We start from the raw sequence: 21,624 nt of genomic DNA on the forward strand, positions 1-21,624 counted from the left end.
ACACTCTCACAATCCTTGCTCCTCTCATTAGAAAGAGCCGAGCATGAGTCTGCACTCATTAATGCAGTTATTGTTTGGTGATTAAGTCGATTAAGAACTGGCCCTTCTGTTTGAGTAATGTTTACTTGTGGCTTTGACCACCGTGGCTTACCCAGACAACTGTGTAGCAGGCGGTCACTGTGGGTGCATGCGTGGGGAAATTCATTTCTTACACAGCTATTGATGGGAAAGCCCATCAGAGGGACACTTGACACTTTTGAACTTTGACTCTCAACGCAGACGCCATGCTATATTTGACCTTTACTTGGGCTGAAGCGGGACAGTGTGAGCTCCATGCATATCGCTGCATACCCAGTTTTTCTGTCCCCGTCATAATTACTTCCCTTCCTTTTAAGATTTCGGTGGAATAAGGAATGCAGTCTGATCTGTAGGAGCTGAGCGGTCTCCAGCCAAATAACTCGTGACTCTATTGTTAACTGCTTGCCCTTTGTGGCACATGAAGCTTTTCCAGCGCTTGATGAGAGCAGCAGAAATAGGATTAGTGGCTTTCATATAGTCTTGTTTGGGCGGATATTGATTCCACATTTTTGCCAGACAATTGTAGAGCTGTGCACTTTGGAAAGGTCCATACTCATTAAACAATGCCCCTGGTGAAAAACTGTACACCTGTGTTTGGCAATAAATCAGGTGCCCTAGTACAGTACATCAGTCCCATGTAGTTTATTAGATCAGTGCTGCCCTCCACTGGCCATTTGGGGAAACAGCACAGGTCTCACACCAACACAATTAAAGCCACCAGAATTTCCTTGTGTGACAATAATTCAAATGAGTCTTTCTCGCATATTTACAATTTACTAATATTATTTTAGTTCTTACTTCATACCCCTTGGATTAAAGTTATTGCAAACACAAGCAAATGATATTTTGGGCACTGGTGGTGATATGCGTCTACCTGGAAATAGAGTAGGGGGCTGACCGGGTTGGTTCATGTCTTATCTCTAGGTGCTGAAGCATTTCTCTTCTGTCTCCCTGTCTACCAGCCACACAATAACAAGGTGGTTAACTCCCCTAAAACAGAGCAATAGACAACAAACACAGTTCAGTACTCACCGCCACAAACTCAGAAAATACAAAACAGGAGTTTTAGACAAGTCATGATTTTAATTTGTTTTTCTCACAAACAAAGTTTGTTTACAAAAAGGAACGTCAAAAATAAAAAAAATTACCTATCTATTGCATGTCATGCTGGCAGTTGGAACTTCATGCAAAAATAACAAGAACATTGATAATAATCATTACTGTACAAAAAATAATGGGGAAGATATGAGGCCAAACATTTCAAAACGAAAAAGAAAAAACACTTGAAAAAATGTTCCTATAAAAACGGGGGGGTCGTTTTTTTTTTCTCTCCAGATGGAGTCATGAGTTTGTACGTGAGACTTAAACCAGGGCACAAGACCTAAAAACCACCGTAGACACGGTTGTATGAAACTGCATAGAGGCGGAGAAGAGCTTCCCCGTTCTAAAGACAGAGGGGTGAAAAAAGATAGTGAGGAGAGAAAACAAATAGAGGTGAAGCGAGGACTGATCACACAGTTAACATGAACAGGTTGAAGCCCTTACAACATAAAGTCATGCTTCCTTACTGTGGAAAATAACACAACACAGAAACTAGAGGAAATTATCATTGAAAGATTGCTGTAAAAAGTGATATCTGAGGTATATGGCTTCATTCAATTCATCAATAAATGACAAACAATGAAGAAGGGAAGATTAACGTTGTCACAGGAGGGAAAGCAGGAGGTGAAGAATGAAGAATCCCATGGCTTCCGTCAATCAGATGCCCCAGGACCAGATCGAGTTCATAGAGACAGAAACTTTTTCCAATTCATTTCCAAACAGAGAGCAGGAAGGAAGGTGGTGGGAATAAAGCTCATAAATTTTTTTTTTTTTACTTTTTAAAAATACTTAAGTTCGGACAAAGATAAGAATAGAGTCGGTTGGTGGAGAGACAGTTGACTGTGGCAGTAGATGAATTACGTCTTTACAGATGTGGGCGGCAGAAGTATAAAATGTATCGAAGCGTGTGATTGTGAAAGAGTCAATCAGTGTCCCTTTGGTTTCTGATCCAGTGTTCTAATTTTGTTACAAAACAATGAGTGTTACAAGATTACAGGTCCCTCATCTAAAGGAGCAGTGCTTAAAATCAAGGGTGTCGAGCATCCTTTGTCAAGATTGGTGGCATCCTTCTGCGTCACATGGGCTGGTGTGTGTCTGCGTGTTGTGTGTTTGAAGTAAAGGTTCCTGGTTGGGCTCAGTCGGTGCTGACCTGCGTGGCCTGTGCATCAACTGTCTGATTGGTGGACTGAATGAACATTTGCTGGGTCAGCTCCTGTCCTGCCGGCATCGTCACCTGCTGAATCTGATACAACTGCTGTGAAACAGAGAGACAGAGAAGGTTGAGGGTTTATGTGTAGTTGGATTTTCACAGGATGTTGCTTATTTTAATCTGTTAGGACAAAGCATCTTTTATCTGACTGCATTAGAACATTTATTTATTATCATTACATTAAATTTCTCTTTAAATTTTTATTTAATTCATTAATGCTTATTTTGGCTGGAAGTTATTTCATCTCTGTGGGGGTTTCCGGGTTAAATAAGGGGTAGAGTAGTGTAATTTAGCACATGTCAGCTGGCAGCTTGCTGAATGCGCACGTTAAAAAGAGAAACACTAACAATCCTGTCAAGTTAAAAATGACAGATGCCAACAGGCAGTAAATTTAAGCTTTGACACACTAGATATGTTAGTTCAGTAGAAATGATTACCTGTCCATCAGTAAACTGGTTGAACTGCTGTTGTCCTTGCTGTACCTCTGTCTGTGTGAGCTGGAAAAAATTAAAATAAAAAAATTAAATAAAACAATTGAACAATAAATGATTGGATACAGGATAAGATACTTTCTGAATGTTTTCATTGCTAACTTGATTTACCTGCTGGGCATTGGCGAGAGTCTGAATCTGTCCTTGGACCACTTGTGCTCCGGAGACAGGCTGAGCTAGACGGATGTATTGTAGCTGGCCTGTGTTTAGTTGCACCTGCGGTCGACCGACACAAGGGGGAGACAAAGCTAGATTAAGAGAAAAGGTCATTCGAACGCAGAGGTCACAGCCATTTTCCTGCTCGAGACAACAGCAGCAGGAATCGTTCACTTTCCACTGGTGAAGTTTATAAGATGTATGTTTGATGGCTCCTATCAACGCACTGAAGGATGGATAATATAAAGTCTCACAGTGTCAAACCCCACACCGCTTCATGATTAATGAAGTCTTATCTTTTGCAGCAAACAGACTTTGCTTAACGTATGCTATTTAATCTGTTTAACCTGATCCATCCTTTGCCTCATGCAATTCCCTGACCTTTCCATGCACTCCTTAACCTTCTTTGCTCTATCACCAATCTCTCCCCTAGTTCCCATTCGTTTTCTGTTCCTGCTTGATGCCATTGCTTACCGGGATTTGCTGAATCTCTCCCGTGTTGGTGATGATCTGCTGCATGACCTGCATAGTCTGGCCCTGGGCTTGTGTCTGAGCTTGACCCTGAGCTGCTGTGGCCTGGACGATCTGCACCTGTTGGCCCTCACCCACCTGCATGGTTACCGGCGCGCTCTGATGGAGAGAAAATAAAAGAGAGAAGAGAAAGGCAGACAGAAGCAGAGAGAGAGACAGAAGTAAAACATTAGTTGTTGAACAACTACTGGTAGAGGCATGTAGTGTAAGATGGACACAAAGCAAAGACCAGGAAATCAAACTCCCCTGGAATGTGATTTTACCCAGAGATACAAGCTCATGTTTCCTTAAATATTAAAAGTCAGTTTGAAGATCATCAGACAGACACAAACAACATGGGGACATAAGGTGACAATGCAGGTTTTGTTCTCGTCTTTCTGTCACACTATCCAGGAAAGGTCACCTGATCTCATGCTGCGTCCACCTGTATAGACCTCAGTCAGCTGAGCAGGACAGAGCTCATAGGCAGTAGTGTTGGCCTCAGTCTGTCTGTGTGAGTGGTTAGTGAAGATATAAAAGCATGTGTGCATGCATGTTTACCGTGATGGGTGTGCCCTGTGATTGCACCTGCACTTGCTGTAACTGCTGCATGGTGGCACCTTGCAACATCTGATGGCCGCCAGAGTAGAATGAGAAAATGAGAGAAAGACACAGTGAGAAAAGCAGCGACAGCAACAGCTTAACACATGAATGCAAGCGTGTGTGGAGTGTATACACAGAGAGCTTCAATGCTAATGCAGCCAAACAGTGACATTAGCAGGAAACGACACCTGCGAGTGTGGTCATGAGATGTGCAAGTAAAACAAGAGGAATGATAGAGAGGCTGAGGTGAAATGATAAAAACGGATAAATAGCTTTGGACAGGTTTTTAAATATGCATGTACATCACAGTGATGTTAACAGCAACATAAGTTATTCCAGCTGAGGTTACATGTGTCTTATGAGACAGACACAAAAATGACAGAAATGTTACAAGTGACAAATAGCAGCACTAAGACTCTGCACATTGACAAACAGACACACAAGTATAGAATATGAAATGAGATCCCTGCTCATCACCGTTCTAACTCTCTCCATCTTTATATGTTCTTCATACTTCTATAAGGCTTTGTGCTCACTCCACAGACCAAATCTATTGGAATGGACGTGACGGGATCCTGATCTGTTTATATCAAGGAAACCTTAATGTTTGTTTAACACAAGATGGATAGAAACACGCGCTGGAAGAAAATCAAACAAATAAAAACTTTACAGCTTTCACAGAGTACCAAAATGCTCATTCTTGCAAAGTGTTACCTTGTAAATAGATTACTATTAGGTCTATGTAAGGTGAGTGTCACAGTGTGACCTCCCTGTACTCAGCGGGGACTGCAGCAGCACTGGTGAATCAGGCCAGTCTAACTGACTGTGACAGCTCAGCTAAAGGCAGTCTGCAGAAGCAGCATGAAGCACCACAGCAGCCCAGCAGCCCAGCAGCACAGCTACATGATGTGCAGAGACCAAGCTGGTCAGAGGAGACGCTTACGAGCAAAAGTAGTCGGAATGAGATCATTAGAAAGAGAGATGACTGAACGGCGTTCCTAATTATGCGTATTTATTATCTTAGTGTTTAGTGAAACACTCAGGGGAATGAAGCACCGCTCGTCGTCTCTGTGAGAGTGAGTATGTGTCTTTCTGTTTTTGTGTGTGTGTGAGTGGTAGGGGTTCCATTAAGAAACAGTTATTGATTTCCACTTTTTGGTTTCTTTCAGCTGTTTCTTCTGTAGCTGAAACACACTTTACTAGTCAGGATGAGAAACTGCAAAAGACTTGAAAAGTCGACTGTATTATTATACATTTTTAAGATAATCAAATATTTACTTCATGTATAAGGCAAAACATTAATTACATGATTTCAGAAATACAACCATGATTCATACACAGTACAATGTATGTATGTAACCTGATAGCAGACATTTCAATCAATCAACCACAGAAAGTTTTTTGTGTCTATGAACATAATTTGTAAACAGTAAATAAAAGATAATGGGATGTTGTGAGATTGATTAGGTTCTAAAAAATAAAGCCAGACATGCAACAAACCTTTTGCAGCACGATTCCCAGGACTGAGTGGATTTTAGAATGTGCTACTTAACACAACTGGGGAAAGGTAATCCTCCAAGTGTTACACACACACGCACAGGTTTGTGTAGCTAACCTTATTAGGATACTAATACACTATATCTTTCTTAGAGTGTAGTGTAGGAGTAATTGGCTGTTACAATGTATTTCTTCATGCTGCCAAATAATATTGCTTGAAATTCTCAACTGTGGTTGCATTTAGTAGCTGCGTGTTTAATTATGTGTGTGTATGTCCTTCATTCTCTGAAGTGCTTTGTGACAAACCCTGTGGAGTGCTCTTAAAACAAGGTGTTACCTGTCCTTGCTGTGGCTGTGCGATGATGATCTGTCCAGGCTGGATGGTCGTGGCCGTTTGTGCGCCGGGTTGCTGCCCTTGTTGTGTTCCCTGCACCTGCACGGCTCCGGGCTGCTGGGCCAGGGTGAAGTAGTACTGCACCGGCTCTGCTGGAGCCACTGACTGACGCATCTCCTCCTGAAGATAATAAAACAAACGCACACACATACACAAACAGAGGAATGCCTATCAGTCCATTACATCTCCATTAATTATTTTTGCAGGTGTAACGGAAGAAGAGTCCCTCTGATAAATAACTGATGGGACTTAGCCGAGGAAGAGTAATGTAATCTAGATGTAAGCTCCATTACAGGCATCATACTGGTTAATACCATACACCGCCTGCCTGGACACGTGCTAGGCAGAACATATGTTTAACTCTGACAAGCCAGGAGTAAACTTTCTGTAACACCAATGTTTTAATTCCATAATAAAACAAAAAAGACAAGGCTTGATTGATTTATGTATGTAAATGTTCTCTCTGTACGTCCTCTCCCTGGGTCAGCCTGCACACATGCAAAGGATCATGCTTAGATCAGCAGGTTAAATGTTAATGAACCCTGGTCTACCAATTCTTAAAAATGAGCAGGACTTCATCTTGATGAGGTTTCTCCATCACCAGAAGCGTAAACACCCCTCTCCCAGCTCCATGACAACACAGCTGAGAGTGTAGGATGTTTACATGTCTGGAGACGGTCTACTTGACAAAAAAAAGTATCTCACCCCTGTTGTATAAAACCTATCCACAGTATATTATTCTCTTGCAAAACAAAAAAAACATTTACATCATAGTACTAGTACCTATTAACTACTGACTGATACAACTAGTGGTCACACTGAGGCAACTGTTGGCTGTCAGAGGCAATAAGATGCTGCAAACATCCGACTGAAAGCCCTAGGGGTCCCAGCTTCCAGTCAAGGATGTTTACAGCCCCTCCAGGTTGCCAACACCAGAAAAGCTCCTGAGATGAAGACCCAAATGATCGGCTCTGCTGTCCACACTTTGGATACAGCAACTGTGTGCCTATGACTGTGGAGGTCAGATCCTAAGTGTGTGCTTCCCTACCTGTCGTTTAGGGGGCTTCAGGTCGTCCCGGGGCACAATGTCAATCAGGAAGTCAAACTGGTCGAACTTTGTTATTGCCATGGCAATGTCGTTCCTCTGTAATCATAACAGACACACAAGGTCAAAAGATTAGGTCAGAGTTTAATTATGATAACTAAATATATGCAGCAACCTATATATAAACATGACTCAGGCCCTCAGGTCATCTCATAATAGCCACACATGAGGCTACTTTGGAATTGAAATGAAGTTCTCAGTAGTGTTATAACAGGCATTTAACATGACAGCCCAGCTCAAAGGAAGAGAGGAGACATCTAGAGCGGAATCTATAGAAATAAAGTGTGAGGCTTTGTTGGTTTTCTTAGTCCTCTATGATAGTAGATTTAATATATTTTGGCTTCGGACTATTGTTCAGACTCACTTTAACTTTAACAAACTGTGATGGGAACCTTTTACAATTCACAAACAACTAATCAAGTAAACTATTGGCAAATCATTAAATAAATATCGGAACTAATAGTTGTCGCCCTAGATAACTTGCATTAAGGTTCAACAACATTTTAACCATTAATGAAGGCAAACATATTAATAAAACCAAACTGCCCTTGTGAGCACAAGCTCTGCTACTATACACCTTCCTATATCCATAGCAGTGTGCTGTCTCTGTGGAATTTTCCACAGGATATCGGCCGTCAGGACCCCCCATTGTGGCCCTCCCTGCACTAGACTCTATTTATAGCAGCTTGATTAATATCTGGTAACACCAGGTCACATCTACACTTGTTCTATTGATGAGCGTTGCTATGGTGACCCAAATTGGCATCCCCTCTTCACAATACGATTCAGGGGCACTCCTGCGTGTGTGTGAACATGTGGAAAGGATTGCACCATTTTCTCTCATTAACACACAAAAGAATCACATTCATGAGGTGAAACGTCACAAGTTCCTCATGTGACATTTGTTGTATAACATGAAATTAACATGTAAACCTGCAGAGTAAGTATTACAGTCCAGTGGAGATCTAAACAGTTTCATGCTTAAAAAAGAAATCAGGTGACAGGAAAGTGAACACTGTTCTAAAGTAGATCTCTAATTTAAGACTCTCAAATCTCTTTTTCTACCTGTGTGAGCATATACACATATCCATTGGTTTCTTATCTCTCACAGGTATGTGAATGGATAAAGTGGACTTAAGAGCTGTTCAGCTGCACAGTTTTCTCCTCTTGACATCAAGGTGAGACAAACTCCAGCCTGATTTTCCTAACTGCTCCCATCAGTACTCTCAATCTTTCTGCTCCCTTTTCCCTTTGCATCATTCCAGAGTCCATCTTATTCAACTTTGGGACAGCAGAGCAAGCAAAATGGCACCAGAGGGAAAAAGTGGGTCACCAGCGGCCGCCTGGCTTTGTTTTTAAAGTCAGAGGAGGGAGAAAGAACGAAGCAGGGGTCCTCAAGGGGATGTTGGTATGAGGCCTCTCCTTGTATATGCACACAGACACAAAGTGAATACAAAGTAACAAACGAAAGGGACTAAAAAACTAAATGTGTGGAGTGAGAGAAGAATTAAGAAGATAAAAGTGGCAGAATAAGGATATATACAGAAGAATGATTAAATTATAGTAATGTAATCATTACAAAAGATGGATGTGACAATCCAAAAGAGTGGAAAGAGAGAAAACTAACACAGAGGGGTTAGCTGATTTGAAGTGTAGTGGGGTGCGATGTGATAAAGGTAAAACAAGTCACTGACCTGTAGTGTGCGTCGCTTGTTGTCCTCCGTGTGGATCCACGCTCTGAGTGTGAGCTCCGTGATGAAGATCTGAGCTGCCTTGGCAAACAGAACTGGAGCCTCTGCACTGATCATCTGTGTCACGGAGATGGAGTTGCATTTAGTTAAATACACCTGCTACTTTTAAACATCAACCACATATCAGCTACAACATGAATCAGTCATTACAGGAGTAAAAAAAAAACTGCATTACATTCACAGGTGCTGCAAACCACAACACTACTCAAACAGAATATATTACCAAGCAAGAGAAGGTCATCATTCATCTCCTTAACACATTTGCAGTTTTGTATAACATTCAAACCCTTATTCATCCCTAAAAACAGCTCTTAGCTGTCAAATCACTGGTCTGCCAGTCTAATGGCTTGAAGCTCTTTGTATTGAGCACTGAACTCTGACCAGCCCTTGCAATAATTGATTAAGTGTAAAGAATGAATGTGAAGCTTAAATGCTGGAGGTGAAATCGAATAATTACCCATGACTCGCATGTGGTTGCACACATGCAGAAAAAGCTGCTGCATCAGAGCTGACAGAAGGGTCCTGTCTTCAGATATGTTAGTGAGCTCCTGATCTCTTTACCTCTTTAAGCTGCTGCTTAACTCAGGAAATGCTCTTGACACGACACAGACAAACACACATACATGTTCCAAGGCTTTCTCTTTAGACACTGTGAACAGCCCTGGGTGATATTCAGGCTGGCACTCCTTCATGCCAGCAGCTGTCTAGTTGAATAAAACTGACTAATATTAGGAGATGGGTACGTTCCTTTGATCTGAGCTTGTGAACACAAGCCCTAAATGCCATAGAAAAACTGAGGATATCTGAACAACTGGTTTTTGTATCAAGAGTCAACAACTGATAAAATCTTGCCATTTAATAAAAAACTCTTCACTGTTGAGTCCAGCAGGCTTTTCATAAGCACTGTGTTGCCTGAGGAAGAATGCCATGTTTGGGAACACGATCCTTAAAGGTTCAGCGTGTAGAATTTAGTGACATCTAGTGGTGAAGTAGCATGTTGCAGCTGAATACCCCTCATTTCACGTTGTCCTTCCAAACATGCCAGAGAACCTGTGGTAGCCTTCAGTTGTCATGAAAACTCAAAAGGTGTTTAGTTTGTCCTGTTCGGACAACTGTAAAAAAACACATGGCAGCCTCCGTAGAGAGGACTTGCTCCTAATGTAAATATAAAGGGCCCATTCTAGGGTAAAGAAAACAAATTCATACAATTTAGATGATTACACACTAGTGAAAACATCACAATGATTATTTTATATTCAATTTATATCCCTGTCACCTAAATCTTACAAACATAATCTTTAAGGCGTTAAAATATGCTTTATGTGTAAAAACATAAAAGTAAAATCAAATGTGTCTAAATCATTGTTTCCGAGACCAAAGCAAAGCTTTACTGGTACTTTTATTGGTAGTAGTTTTCCCCAATCTTCTTAGTGCTCTCTGCTATAATGATAAAAATATATCTGTAGTAAATTTAACTTCTCAGGTCCATGAAGGGGGCAGCCTGGCAGTGGTAACACATATCCCACCATTAGTGTCATGTATTTAAGCTCTCATCTTACTTTGACATCCTCATCCAGCTTCATGATTTTCTTGATTCGGGCTAGAGGTAACTCCTGCACACGGAAATCCTTCTGAAAGCAACAGACGACTATTAGTTTATAAACACAGCTGTTTGAAAATCAAATAAAACCACTGAATTTCAGCGTTGAATTTGTTAGGTTTGTGAATGTCTTGTCTGTTTCCTTGGCGAAACGTACCACAGTCAGGTTCCTGATCTCCTCCATGACACGAGGCCAGAAGGACTGCAAAGTCTGCTGGGCATCGCTGCCCCCGGCTCCAAACGCATCTGCAGACATCCTTTACTATGCTGCATGAAGGGATGACAGGGATGACAGGGAGGGGAAAGAAGAAAAGTAAAAGATAATTATTAGAAAATGAACCAACAAAAGACATGTGACGTGAAGATTCAGAGATGCTCATGACAAGGAAAAGACACCAGGACACAGAATACAGTGTCAGTCCAAGCCAGGCCTCGCACTGCCCAGAGCACTTCCCCAGTGTCACAAACACATGTCCTGTTGAAGCCTGTAATTATAATATACAGTGAAATCTAAAATAGAGTCGCAACAGGTTTCTATTCTTGTCACTGTGGGATGTTGACATGCCCAAGAACCCACCACCAGACTGGCAGCACGCTCTCTGATCGTGAACCACCTTAGGCACATAGCTGCAGCTCCTCTGCAAACACAAGCATGTCATGTGAAAGTCAATTGCTCCTTGTGACCCCATGCAGTGAGGACACATGTGCGTTTGTGAAATGGAGTAACTATCTTGTGACAACAACTGGGTCCTAGTTTGTTTTTAAGGATGCACAATGTGAACAAACACACGCAGACGCTTGCAAACTCATAAAAAGCTGTAAAGTGAAATTTACCGGCTGTTACACACACATGCATATTGACATAAAAGCTTGCTTCTACAAGGGGTCTGACAGTTTGAAAGAGGATCCAGGAGGTTACTATGGCATGCCAGGAATCCGCTTGGGGAATATTGGCCTGCCTGTCTGAGCACGCCAAGCTTGGCGTGTCTGGATCGCACTCTTTCACTCTCACCCTTTTCTCCCAACCTCAGTAAGTTCAGCAGAAGGGAGAAGAAAACGTAAATGGTGGGGGGCAGAACAAGAGATGAGTGTGTAGAGCTACTCGAGAGAGACGGAGTGTGTTTGTGTGTGGTGCTGAGGGGAGGGGTTGTGCCTTGTCCGGTACAGCATTTATCCAGCAAAGACAAAGTGCCAAAGGCTTTAACAGGGGGAGGTAAGAGACAGACAGGGCCTCAGTCAGACTGCTGTGCAAACCTAGCTATGTGGGTCAAACAAGACAGAAAGAGGGAGACACGGAGGGAAAGAGAGGGACGTGACAGTACAAAGAAAAAGAGTGTTAGGAGAAAAGGGAGGGGGGTGTCTCCTCTTTATCTTCTCTTTCTTTTTTCACTCTGGGCCAACAGGCATGAATGGCTGCGGCTCCGGTCCAACTGACAGAGTGATACAATACAAAAAGACAGCCTTTCAAACACTTCATCTAGACTCTCAACGTTCTGTAACAGAGGTTGACTTTGGGTCCACGTTGGCTCCTTTCTTCCTACCAGTTAAGTGCAGCTTTAAATATTTTACAACTATAACTTGCTAATTACGAATGCAAAGCCTTTACCTGATTGATTTTTGAAAGGTAAGATTGGTTCTCTGGCATTTGTGGAAGATACTGAATAATATAGGAGTGGCACTGTTGCATCCTGCTCTGTCGTTCAGTTTTCGACAAAGAGTAACCTAAATCGATGAGGCAGAATGGCAGCGGGGGTGGCTTTATATAAATCAATCAGGCCGCTTGTAGCTATGACATGCCAGGCGAGTGATTGACCTTGACAATGTCTCCCCTGCTCTGTCTGACAGTCCAGCATCCAGTTGCATTTCAAGGTTGATTGAGACCATGCAGTCAGTAGAGCAATCCCAGCATTCCATGGGGCAGAAATGACTGACGGGAATTATAGTTACTCCTCCTCTGCCCGATGGTTGAACTAACCTCAGCCAGTTCTTGTGCAGCCTCTATGCACTTTGCGGCACCATGACCATGCAAATTTGTTTTTCTAGCTAAATGGTATTTGGCCACCCATATCAGCACTTGATCTTGTGATAATTTGGAACAACACAACCTTGTGTGTCTGTACTTCTGCCAGCTTGTGTGACACTCTCCAACAATTTTGCCTGATAAGAAACAATAAGTAGGCATTTCACTTAACAGAATTACAGACAACCATCTGGCTTATAAACATGGTAACATTGAGGGGGATAGGAATTAAAAAAGCAATTGTTTCAATTGTTAAAAAGAAACATTAGACTCTTAGAGCACCACAGCTCCTTCTGCTCACTCACACATGCCTCACTTCTCGTAAACTCCTGCCCTTTCTTATAAAAATAGAGCTGTTATTAAGTCACATGCAGCCCAACCCCCTCTCTCTGACCCCATGACCTTCAATGTAAATACACAACCACGCATTAACCACAGCAGCAGCAGGGTGGAGAGAGACATTAAAGTGTGACAAGAGGCAGGCTGAAGTGGGGGAGTGTCAGAAAAGAAAGAAAATTGAGAGAGAGAGGGAGACAAGGTATCAACATCCCGCAGCAAGCATAGCGTGTTGTACCCTCAGTATATCAATATTAACATATTTCCATCAGCTTTGCATCAATGGAAAGTTTGTGTGGGAGAACATCTGACACGCGAGTGCAGAACATTATGTCTTCTGCTGACTTTATGCAACACCTTCTATGGTCTGGGTCTAGACTAGTCAAATAAACACACAGAGTGGGGCTATCCACTGCACAAAGAAAATCAATGTAATTTTGAGACTCCCTGAGAGCTAATAAATGTCAACGTTATAAAGGTTGTAAATGGTGCGGAGAGAGAGCCAGTGTCAAGATGGCTTATTTTATCTGCAGTGGTAAGCACAATTTTCTTCTGTATTTCAGGTATCTAGATGTTTTAATTATTTCTTAAATGGAAATCCATATTAAAGATTTTTTAGAACTAACTAGCTGTTGTCAGTAGTGTAAGTTACTGCAGATAAAGAATCCGCAAAAGTTATGAATGGACTCTACTTTCTTTTGAACTTTTCTTATTTCCTAATACAGTGCATCATTGTGTCAAAGGTGACAAGCTCATCTATGCTGCATTGTTCTGTAGGCTATATTAGGGTACATGTTGTTGTTCCGCAATGTCCATCTCTCCTCTCCTCTTCCCTGCGGTTCTGTTGTCCTTCATCAGGTCATTCAGACAGAGAGAGGCCGGTGTTGGGTTTCCATTGCTCTCTATGTGTGTGTGTCTTTGAGGACAAACGTGATGTCTGCGCTTTGTCAACATTTTCCAACGCAGCAACTTGCTCTTCCTCTTTATCGCTCTCCCTGTCTCTTCTCCAGAGCTTCCCGTCTCACTCTGTCGCCCATGGGTGTGCGTTTTCTCTTCCTCTGTCTTACTTACTTTCACCTGATCCCCCTTGTCCAACTTCTCCGGGAGAGTCAATGTTGCTCTGCCTGCAGCAGCTGAATCAGCGCTAATGTTGTTCTCCCAGCCCGGGCCTGCATCTCTCCTCTCTCGCTCTCATCCCTCCCTCCCCCTCGCACTTACTGGCACGTCACATCAAGTGGCCACTCACAGCAGCATCAGCGACTCGCTCCAACTCTGACATCACACCACTTTACATGAGCCTCCAATTCCTGTCCAACTAAACCTGATAGGAGCTTGGATCAGTGCACGCAGAAAACCGGTAAAACCACAAGATAATATCACTTAACTATTTATTTATCGTTTTGGTCTTTAAGATGAGTAAAAAAGGAACATTATCAGCCTTCAACTCCTCAGGTATAATTGTATATAGGTGAGCAAATTAATTAATTGGTATTCGGTTAAGGCAAAATGTTCTGCAGTTAACTGCCCCCTCGATCAACTTACGACCTCTGTAAAGTGAGATTAATTTTGCCAAGAGATAATGAAGAGAGGCAGTCTGGGAAGACTAACTTTTCCCTGAGGTGTTTCAGTCTCACATGTCACTAAGCTGAAGAAGAATTAATTTCATCACAGATCTTTCCCTCAAGCAGGATGGACACTTCATATTGAAGAAGACATGCTTTTAAAAAGACCTGACAGAGAAATTCAGTGTCAATAGGTGCCAAGTAAGGACATAATACCAGCTAACTGATGAGCGTTGCTTTACTGACATGTCTTTAGCAAGAGGTCAGTTTTCCACAGGCTGCTGTGTGAAACTGTCAGTGATGCAGAATGGACAGTTCTGCAGGAAGGTCACTAAAGGTTGACGTCTGCTAGGTTTTAACTGGCCAGCTAAGCAGAAAAAAACCAATGTAGCTCTGTTAAAACAACATTCATCACTGTTTAACAGAATACATCATTGAACCACTGAATCTTTCATTTACAGCGTTTACTGTGACGGTTTTATTCTGATCTACTGTATCTAAAATGACAGAATAAACAGCACATGCAACAAATGTCATACTGATAAACAGTCCCTTTAAATGATGGCCATAAATCAAAGAGGGCAAGTTTACATATCCTGTACTATTAAAGTGTTCACCTTGATGAACCCAATCGCAAATGCCACAAACACACTGGCACGGTTACAGCATGCAGGGTTAATGATTTACTTGGGAAAAAAAAAAAAATATCAAGAAGTTCCCAGCCAGAAATTACAGATTAACTACTGCAAATCACATAACATTTTCACAGATGCTGGTGCAAATGTTTTGTGATTTAACGAGAATGGACGGGGTTATAATAACAGACGTGCTCTCTGTGACCGACAGAGTAACATCCCTTTGGCTCGGCTGGACCAATCCAGTTGACCAAACAGCCCCTGCAAACTTTGCCCTTGGTTCTGCTTCAAGCCAACTCCAGGAAGTGCTAGTCACTGATCTCCCAAGGTCATTCAACAGAGGAGAGAGAGAGAGACCAGCGCGGGAGGAGGGAGAGAGAGCTAGATGAAAGAGAGAAGGGGAGGGACGGGGGGAGGATAAAAAGGACAGGTTTTTCAACTTTCACTGCAGCACTTAAGTGACCCCAGCGGTTCAGGCTGTGTACTTTCTAAGAAGCTTAATGAAAACATCACATACTTTACATATTAGCTATGTTCCGTATCCCCCTTTGAGTTTCGCTTCTCATCCCCGGCTATATGTTTCCTTCTAGTTGCTGACAGAGAGACTGCAGGGAGCCAATCTCACATTCCTGTGACCTTCATCCAATGCTAGGCCCAGTCCCTAGCGTCAGAGGAGGCAGGGCTACAGCTACCTGCATATTCAAGCTGGAACACAGCTGACTACCCCTGGCTAGCCACACACACAGGCCTAAGTGACAGTGTACACATGTAAAAAAAGAGGGGGCAAGGACAAAAGAGCATACGCCTGGTAGTAGTGGTCACCTTAGTGATAAGATGAAAGGCCTCTCGATTTCTAAGTGGTTTGCGTGTTTCATTTACTCTTTCCTCCCCGTGTGTGCCTATGGTACAACGAAGGGCACAAATGATATTCAAAGCTCATGCAGACAGCAGCCAGCCCTGGGATTTGGCAGCAAGGGCTTCAACTTAGGGTTTATTTTTAGTCTCCCTCTCTCAGCCTCTCGCACTATCTCCCTCTCTCTCTTTCCCCAACGGGACTTTGTTTTGTCAAAGGCACCAATGGAAACTTTCAATTAAGAAGCGAGGGAGGGGAGAGAAAGGGAGTCAGAGGCAAGTGAAAGTAGAGGCACCCTCCAAAGATTCTATCAGAAGAGATCAGATCAAACTATTAGCCTCCTCTGCCCTTGAAGCTGACGGACTGACAGTCTGTCCCATCTGGGTGTCTAGCACGGTCGGGGAAGGGGCCTGAGGGGTCCTGAGGTCATTGCAACCAGCTGCACCTCCACCCCTGGAGACCCCGAGCACCAACAATGAGAGATATCCTCTCGCGGAGTTCTCAATATACAACAAATCTCCTTTCAACATGGATGCCATCTTTGGTGCTCAGCTCTGCGTCACTGTCTGGAGCTCACGAAAAAACAAGGACATCACATTGAAACGTGGGGTCCGGATAAGCACCCTGATGTTCCCTGGCCTTCAGGACATCAATGCAATCAAGATAGTGAAGCACATCTAAGCACAGAGTTGGAGTTTGACTGTTCTATTCAACACCAAGTGAGTGGTTAAGTGTTTGTCCGTGTGGTGGTCCACATTCAAAACACAACAAGTGACAAAGACAGACTGAGTCCACACAATATTGTTTCTTGAAAGAAGATTGGATGAAAATATACAACATGAAGAATCATCACAGTTGCTTTAACCAATTCTGTAAAAAACCAACAATGCTGTAGTGAAGTGACAACTGAAGGACACGGGTGAGAAGCGCACACGCACACACGCACACATAGAGCACAACTCCAATCTTCTAAGGAGAGTACTACAGGACGGGAGAGGGAGGGGGACTGAGGACAGCTGTAAAGGACAGACACTGTCACATCACTGCAGGGCAGGATGGAGAGAGAAAACATCTGAAAGTGAGCAGAGGAGAGGAATTTATTCAGAAAATCTAAGCCTGGCCAACTTGACGAGTCTTCTCTCTAGGTGTGTGTTTTCAGCGATCAGACTTACCTCTGTGCCCTTCATGGTGAACAGCCTGCCCTGTTGGAGCGGAGCAGAACAGAGGGAAACAGATAGCCCTGTTCAAGTCTCCTTGAGCGCATGCAGCAGCAGGAAGAAGAGGCACAGATGTTGACAGAAAAACTCTCAAGCTCCTTCACTTCCTGCAGTCCCCTGATCGTATCAACAGACAAAAGGCACTCTGGCTCCACTGGATGGCTTTAAAAAGGTTCTCAGCCCGGACACACAGAGAAGAGCAAACCCCCCCCCCCCCTTCTTCTTCCCCTCCCCCTTCTCTCTCCCACTCTCCCTTTACACATTGCCCGGTCTCCTTCAGCAGCCCCCCAGCGTCCTCCTCCTGCACAAACATACAGCCCCGTCCCTCCTGTTTCTCTTCTGAGCAAGTCCCCTCCAACTCGCTGACCTTCTGTGTCTCTCTGCCTTTTTCCCTCTCTAACCCCTCTCCCTCTCTCTAACCAGTGACCTGTGCATTTGTCTTTGAGCTGACCCCTGGCCCAGCGCACAGAAGAGGGCGAGGGGGAACAGAGAGCCCGGCACAGCAGCAGGCAACAGCAGGCAAACAGTACAGCGGCACTCCCGACTCACAACAGCAATCTCTAGCCTCCTTCCCCTTTAACATTCAAGAGTAATCAATCTAGCATGCTACATGATACTCAAACCCCACCTCACACCCAGCTCCCGCCTCAGTCTTACACTTGCAACCAGTGAGAGGACAGGGTCCTCCTATGCCATTGGATGCTGCACACACCAGTCAGCTCTGACACATCCCCTGCTCCTCCCATTTCCTACACCCAACCCCCTTTTACCGACAGCCAACTTCCTGCTCTAAGTTACCTTGAGCTGCAGGATAGGGGTCAGGGAAAAGAAATGGGGAAGAGAGAGAAGAGAGGAGAAAAGGTGGAAAAGAGCAAACAAAGTTGTGGAAAGCTGTTCAGGGAGTGTGTGAGGGTATGCTCGTAGTGCCTTGCCTCTGCATGGTTTGTCCTCTGGCGGTGGCTGCCTTCCCTGCGGCTGAACAGATGAGAAAGGTTCCACGGGCTGCTCTCTGACAACTGCTCTCTGCTTATTTACAATGTCAAACTAAATGTCTCCCTCTGCCCCGCCTCCGCTCTGCCGCTACAGGCTGACAGCAAAGTGATGCAGGCGGCCACGCTGGCCCTTACTGGCTAAAACAACTGCCAGAATGGATGCCGCATGTTGCATTCACATGATTTAAAGTACAAAAGCATCCTCGGCAGACTCACTGTCTCATACGTGTGCACAGACATACATGCACATCCACACACACACACGCACCTTTTTGTCCTTGCTTTCTCATTCATCCTTGCTCACAACCACATCTAGCCTCTAACCAACCTATTTGTCATAATGAGATTCATTGTACTTTTAATATTATGCTCACGGAGAGACAAAATTGTCTACATGCACGGTCAGTAATTACTCATTTAGAATATGAATTAGATAAATTAGACTCAATTCAACAAATTCTCATTAGTCATGGGAACAGAGTTTTGCAACTTGCAACATGAATCCAAAGAAACCATAATCATGGTGTTGATTAAATTAACACAAAAACGAAATACTGCATAACAGATCATTGCAGAGACAAACAAAAAATGAAGATGAATCAGCTGACTGGTGAGCAGTCACGGAACAGAGATGGGGGGTGAAGCTGAATCTTGCCCTATTTGTGGATAAACAAGACTCAAGAGATATGGGTGAAAGTCTGTAAACAAAGACACCTTTGTCTTGACTCCAAATCCTCTGCTAACAGCAACTTCCACCATTGAAACACCATCAAAAAACCATGTCAGCAATGTCCTACAATGTCCTTCTTGTTAACTCGCCACTTGCATAAGGTGCACTCTTTCTACACAGTAACCTTTACTTATGAACAGACGCAGAACACTGCTCACGTGCAACACTCGCAGTGTTTAATGCACCACTGACTATCAGTAATTCCACTTTAAGACATGTAAAGCTTAAACGGCAGTGTTAAGAAAATGCAGAAAGTTAAAGTGAAATGGATATGAAATCTTGGTTAGGGGAGCTTTTAACTTGTACAAAGGACGATGGCATGGCCCGAATCTTTATGCTGAATATTACTGCAAATTCTGACTGTAGTGAGAAATACATCAAGCTAAAGAGGGGGAGAGAAAGAGAGCAAACCTGTCCCATCAATGAAAAACCTAGAGGGGGAGGGGAACCGGAAGGATGGAGAAGGACAGAGAGGAGAGTTGTTACAGGATGGGAGGGGTAGAACAAGTGGAGAGAGGGCGAGAGAACAAGACAGACTCAAGAGAAACAAAGCTAAATGTTCCCTTTTCTATTTTAGTGTGGAGCACTGGGACTAAAGCAGGTACTATAGCCATCCAGTTAATGATTAGAGCGGAGCGGCACAAAGATTAATCTCTTCAGTGTGGCACCTTGCCAGAGCAATTCTCCACATAGGTGCATTACAGCTACCCAAAATGCTTCAGTAATGACACCTGGCAAGGTCACCATACAAACGAGACCTTCCCATGACCTGTGCAGCCCGTAGCAGGGACATGTTTGCTCTCACTGACGCTGTTTAGAGATAAACCTCCACCAGCCAGACTATGGGTTTCATAAATACACAGCTGCCTCAGGGTAGCCAGAACAGGCCATGCATTCACCCAAAAACATGCAAAAATGCATGCACACTGACAGTCAGCTGACTGACCTGCACACAAATCACTCAGATCAGGTTGGAATGCACCTAAAACAATAATTTTAAATATAATAACACATTATACAGAAAATAATAATGAGAAAACTCCTATAAATCTATCAACTGAATCAAATGCAGGACTGAAACCAAACACAGCATCTGACCCCTCTGCTGACAATGAATATAAAATACTACAGCACCTTTGATATATATATATATATATATATACACCTGGGATATGCAGTAAAGGTGATATTGTTCTCCAGACATATTAAATCTTAACATTTTCATTCATGATGGACTTAATACATTATGTTTCCTGGACATTGATAAAGACAAAAAAAATTACCGAAAGTACTGCTTAATGCTGAGTGACCTTTCTTTCTTGTTTCTCTATATTTTTAAGGTCTCGACCTTACAATGTAAAGTGCCTTGGATCATGTATATCATGAATATAACGAGTGTGCAGTGTTGTCTTCATTTAAGCTACGTGCGTTATGTTCACCGAGTTTGATCGAAACTAATCGAGTCGCACACACTTTATTTACATACAGATAATAAGGAGCATTTATTCTGTAAAATAGCGCAATTTAGCGTCAGCCTTTAATTCGGTGTTGCACTGAAATGAAGTCACTACAACAAACAAATTAAAGGATAAAGTGCGAGACAACGAAACAAATTCAACATCCCAGTGTAGCAGATGGAAGCCGGTATTTATGTATCACTCATAAAAACTACATTAAAAGCAGTGTATCGTTGCCGGCTGCTAAACGCGTAGGACAACAAGCTCTAAACACACATTTAGCACCGGCAGCTAGCGTGACTTCATGCTAACGCTGGTGAAGATAATGTTAGCATGCTAAAGATGGAGACTGTTGTACAGCACAGGTGACCATCCGCAGTGAGTGCAACTATAATCACTGGTCAACGTGTCTTGCCATCAAATGAAAGTTTGCACCGCTTCCCGGAGCTGGGAAGAAGCAGCCTAACCAATAAAGACAACGTTTGGATCTGTCCTTCAGACCAATCAAACCTCGGACTAGATTCCACCAATCAAGGTTTTTAGGGCTAAGCTCGTTCTGCAACTGACGCCATTCGGGGCCCCAGCTAGAAGTGGCCGGTCCGCGTGACAGTCACGCAAGGCGAGAGCCAACATGGTGGACACGAAGCGCCAGTTTCCCGACCTACCCGTGATCCCTTCAGCGGGCCACCAATAAGCGCCTCAGAGCGCGGGGAGGGAAATGGCGCCTGTGTTCATCTTCCAAAACAATCGTCTATTGGTCAAGAACAGGCAAATGAAAACAATGGAAGTAATCGCCTCCGCTTCCACCTACCGCCGGCTGCTTTACAGCACACCCTCCACACACAACACGAAAATGAATTCCTTACTCACTTTGTTTTACGGGTTCGAGGTGAAGTCCGACTCGGCGTATTATTTATTTTATTTAGCTAGCAAGGGGAAACAAGATGGCTGCTATTGGAACCGGAAAGAGTTGGACGCACGAACGTGGTGACGTAGGAGACACGTAGCCTTTGCAGCAGTGACGTAAGCCCATGCTCTTTCCACAAATTCCACTCTGTATTTAATTAATTCGCTAAATTGAAAAGGAAATGTGAGTTTTATAATTAATCTTAAAATGAATCTCTTTATTAGTCACCGAGAGTGAAGTGAATTCTTAAGAGGCAGCTAACGTGCTACTGTTAATGTCCAACCACACTCTTTTATGGTAATACACTGAAGTATATTCATGTAGCCACTGTTGCTAATAAGAATAAGAAGAGTAGAACCAATTCAATATTCTGTATATGGGTTTCATGGGACCACGTTATTCATAAAAACCTGCATTAG

The 21,624-nt window shown here is 43.2% G+C and overlaps 1 protein-coding gene across 17 annotated transcripts; it reads right to left on the reverse strand.

Annotated features, from left to right (window-relative positions):
* Window positions 1-1,141: 1,141 nt before the first annotated feature.
* nfyc (nuclear transcription factor Y, gamma) lies at window positions 1,142-21,299 on the reverse strand. 17 transcript variants are annotated; one of them, XM_020090798.2, is made up of 11 exons: window positions 21,169-21,299; window positions 10,654-10,763; window positions 10,456-10,524; window positions 8,840-8,953; window positions 7,089-7,184; window positions 5,984-6,160; window positions 4,108-4,176; window positions 3,511-3,666; window positions 2,992-3,096; window positions 2,827-2,886; window positions 1,142-2,434 (listed from the first exon to the last, which is right to left on the reverse strand). In XM_020090798.2, the coding sequence occupies exons 2-11, from the start codon at window positions 10,750-10,752 to the stop codon at window positions 2,315-2,317; spliced, it is 1,065 nt and encodes a 354-aa protein (XP_019946357.1). In that variant the 5' UTR covers window positions 10,753-10,763; window positions 21,169-21,299; the 3' UTR covers window positions 1,142-2,314. The 17 variants fall into 17 exon arrangements, with proteins under 17 accessions (XP_019946357.1, XP_019946351.1, XP_019946353.1 ...); XM_020090792.2 differs by having other exon boundaries at window positions 10,456-10,527; XM_020090794.2 differs by lacking the exon at window positions 21,169-21,299 and adding an exon at window positions 21,110-21,128 and having other exon boundaries at window positions 10,456-10,527.
* Between the last annotated feature and the right edge of the window lie 325 nt (window positions 21,300-21,624).

This window comes from Paralichthys olivaceus, chromosome 20, assembly GCF_024713975.1.
Source record: "Paralichthys olivaceus isolate ysfri-2021 chromosome 20, ASM2471397v2, whole genome shotgun sequence".
Classification (NCBI taxonomy): domain Eukaryota; kingdom Metazoa; phylum Chordata; class Actinopteri; order Pleuronectiformes; family Paralichthyidae; genus Paralichthys; species Paralichthys olivaceus.

Coding starts and splice junctions, on each gene's coding strand:
- nfyc (XM_020090792.2), bottom strand. CDS start 10,752: ATGTCTGCAGATGCGTTTGGAGCCGGGGGCAGCGATGCCCAGCAGACT. Junction 10,528..10,653: donor AGATCAGGAACCTGACTGTG/GTACGTTTCGCC, acceptor TGTTGCTTTCAG/AAGGATTTCCGTGTGCAGGA. Junction 3,667..4,107: donor CACAGGGCACACCCATCACG/GTAAACATGCAT, acceptor TCTCTCCATCAG/AGCGCGCCGGTAACCATGCA.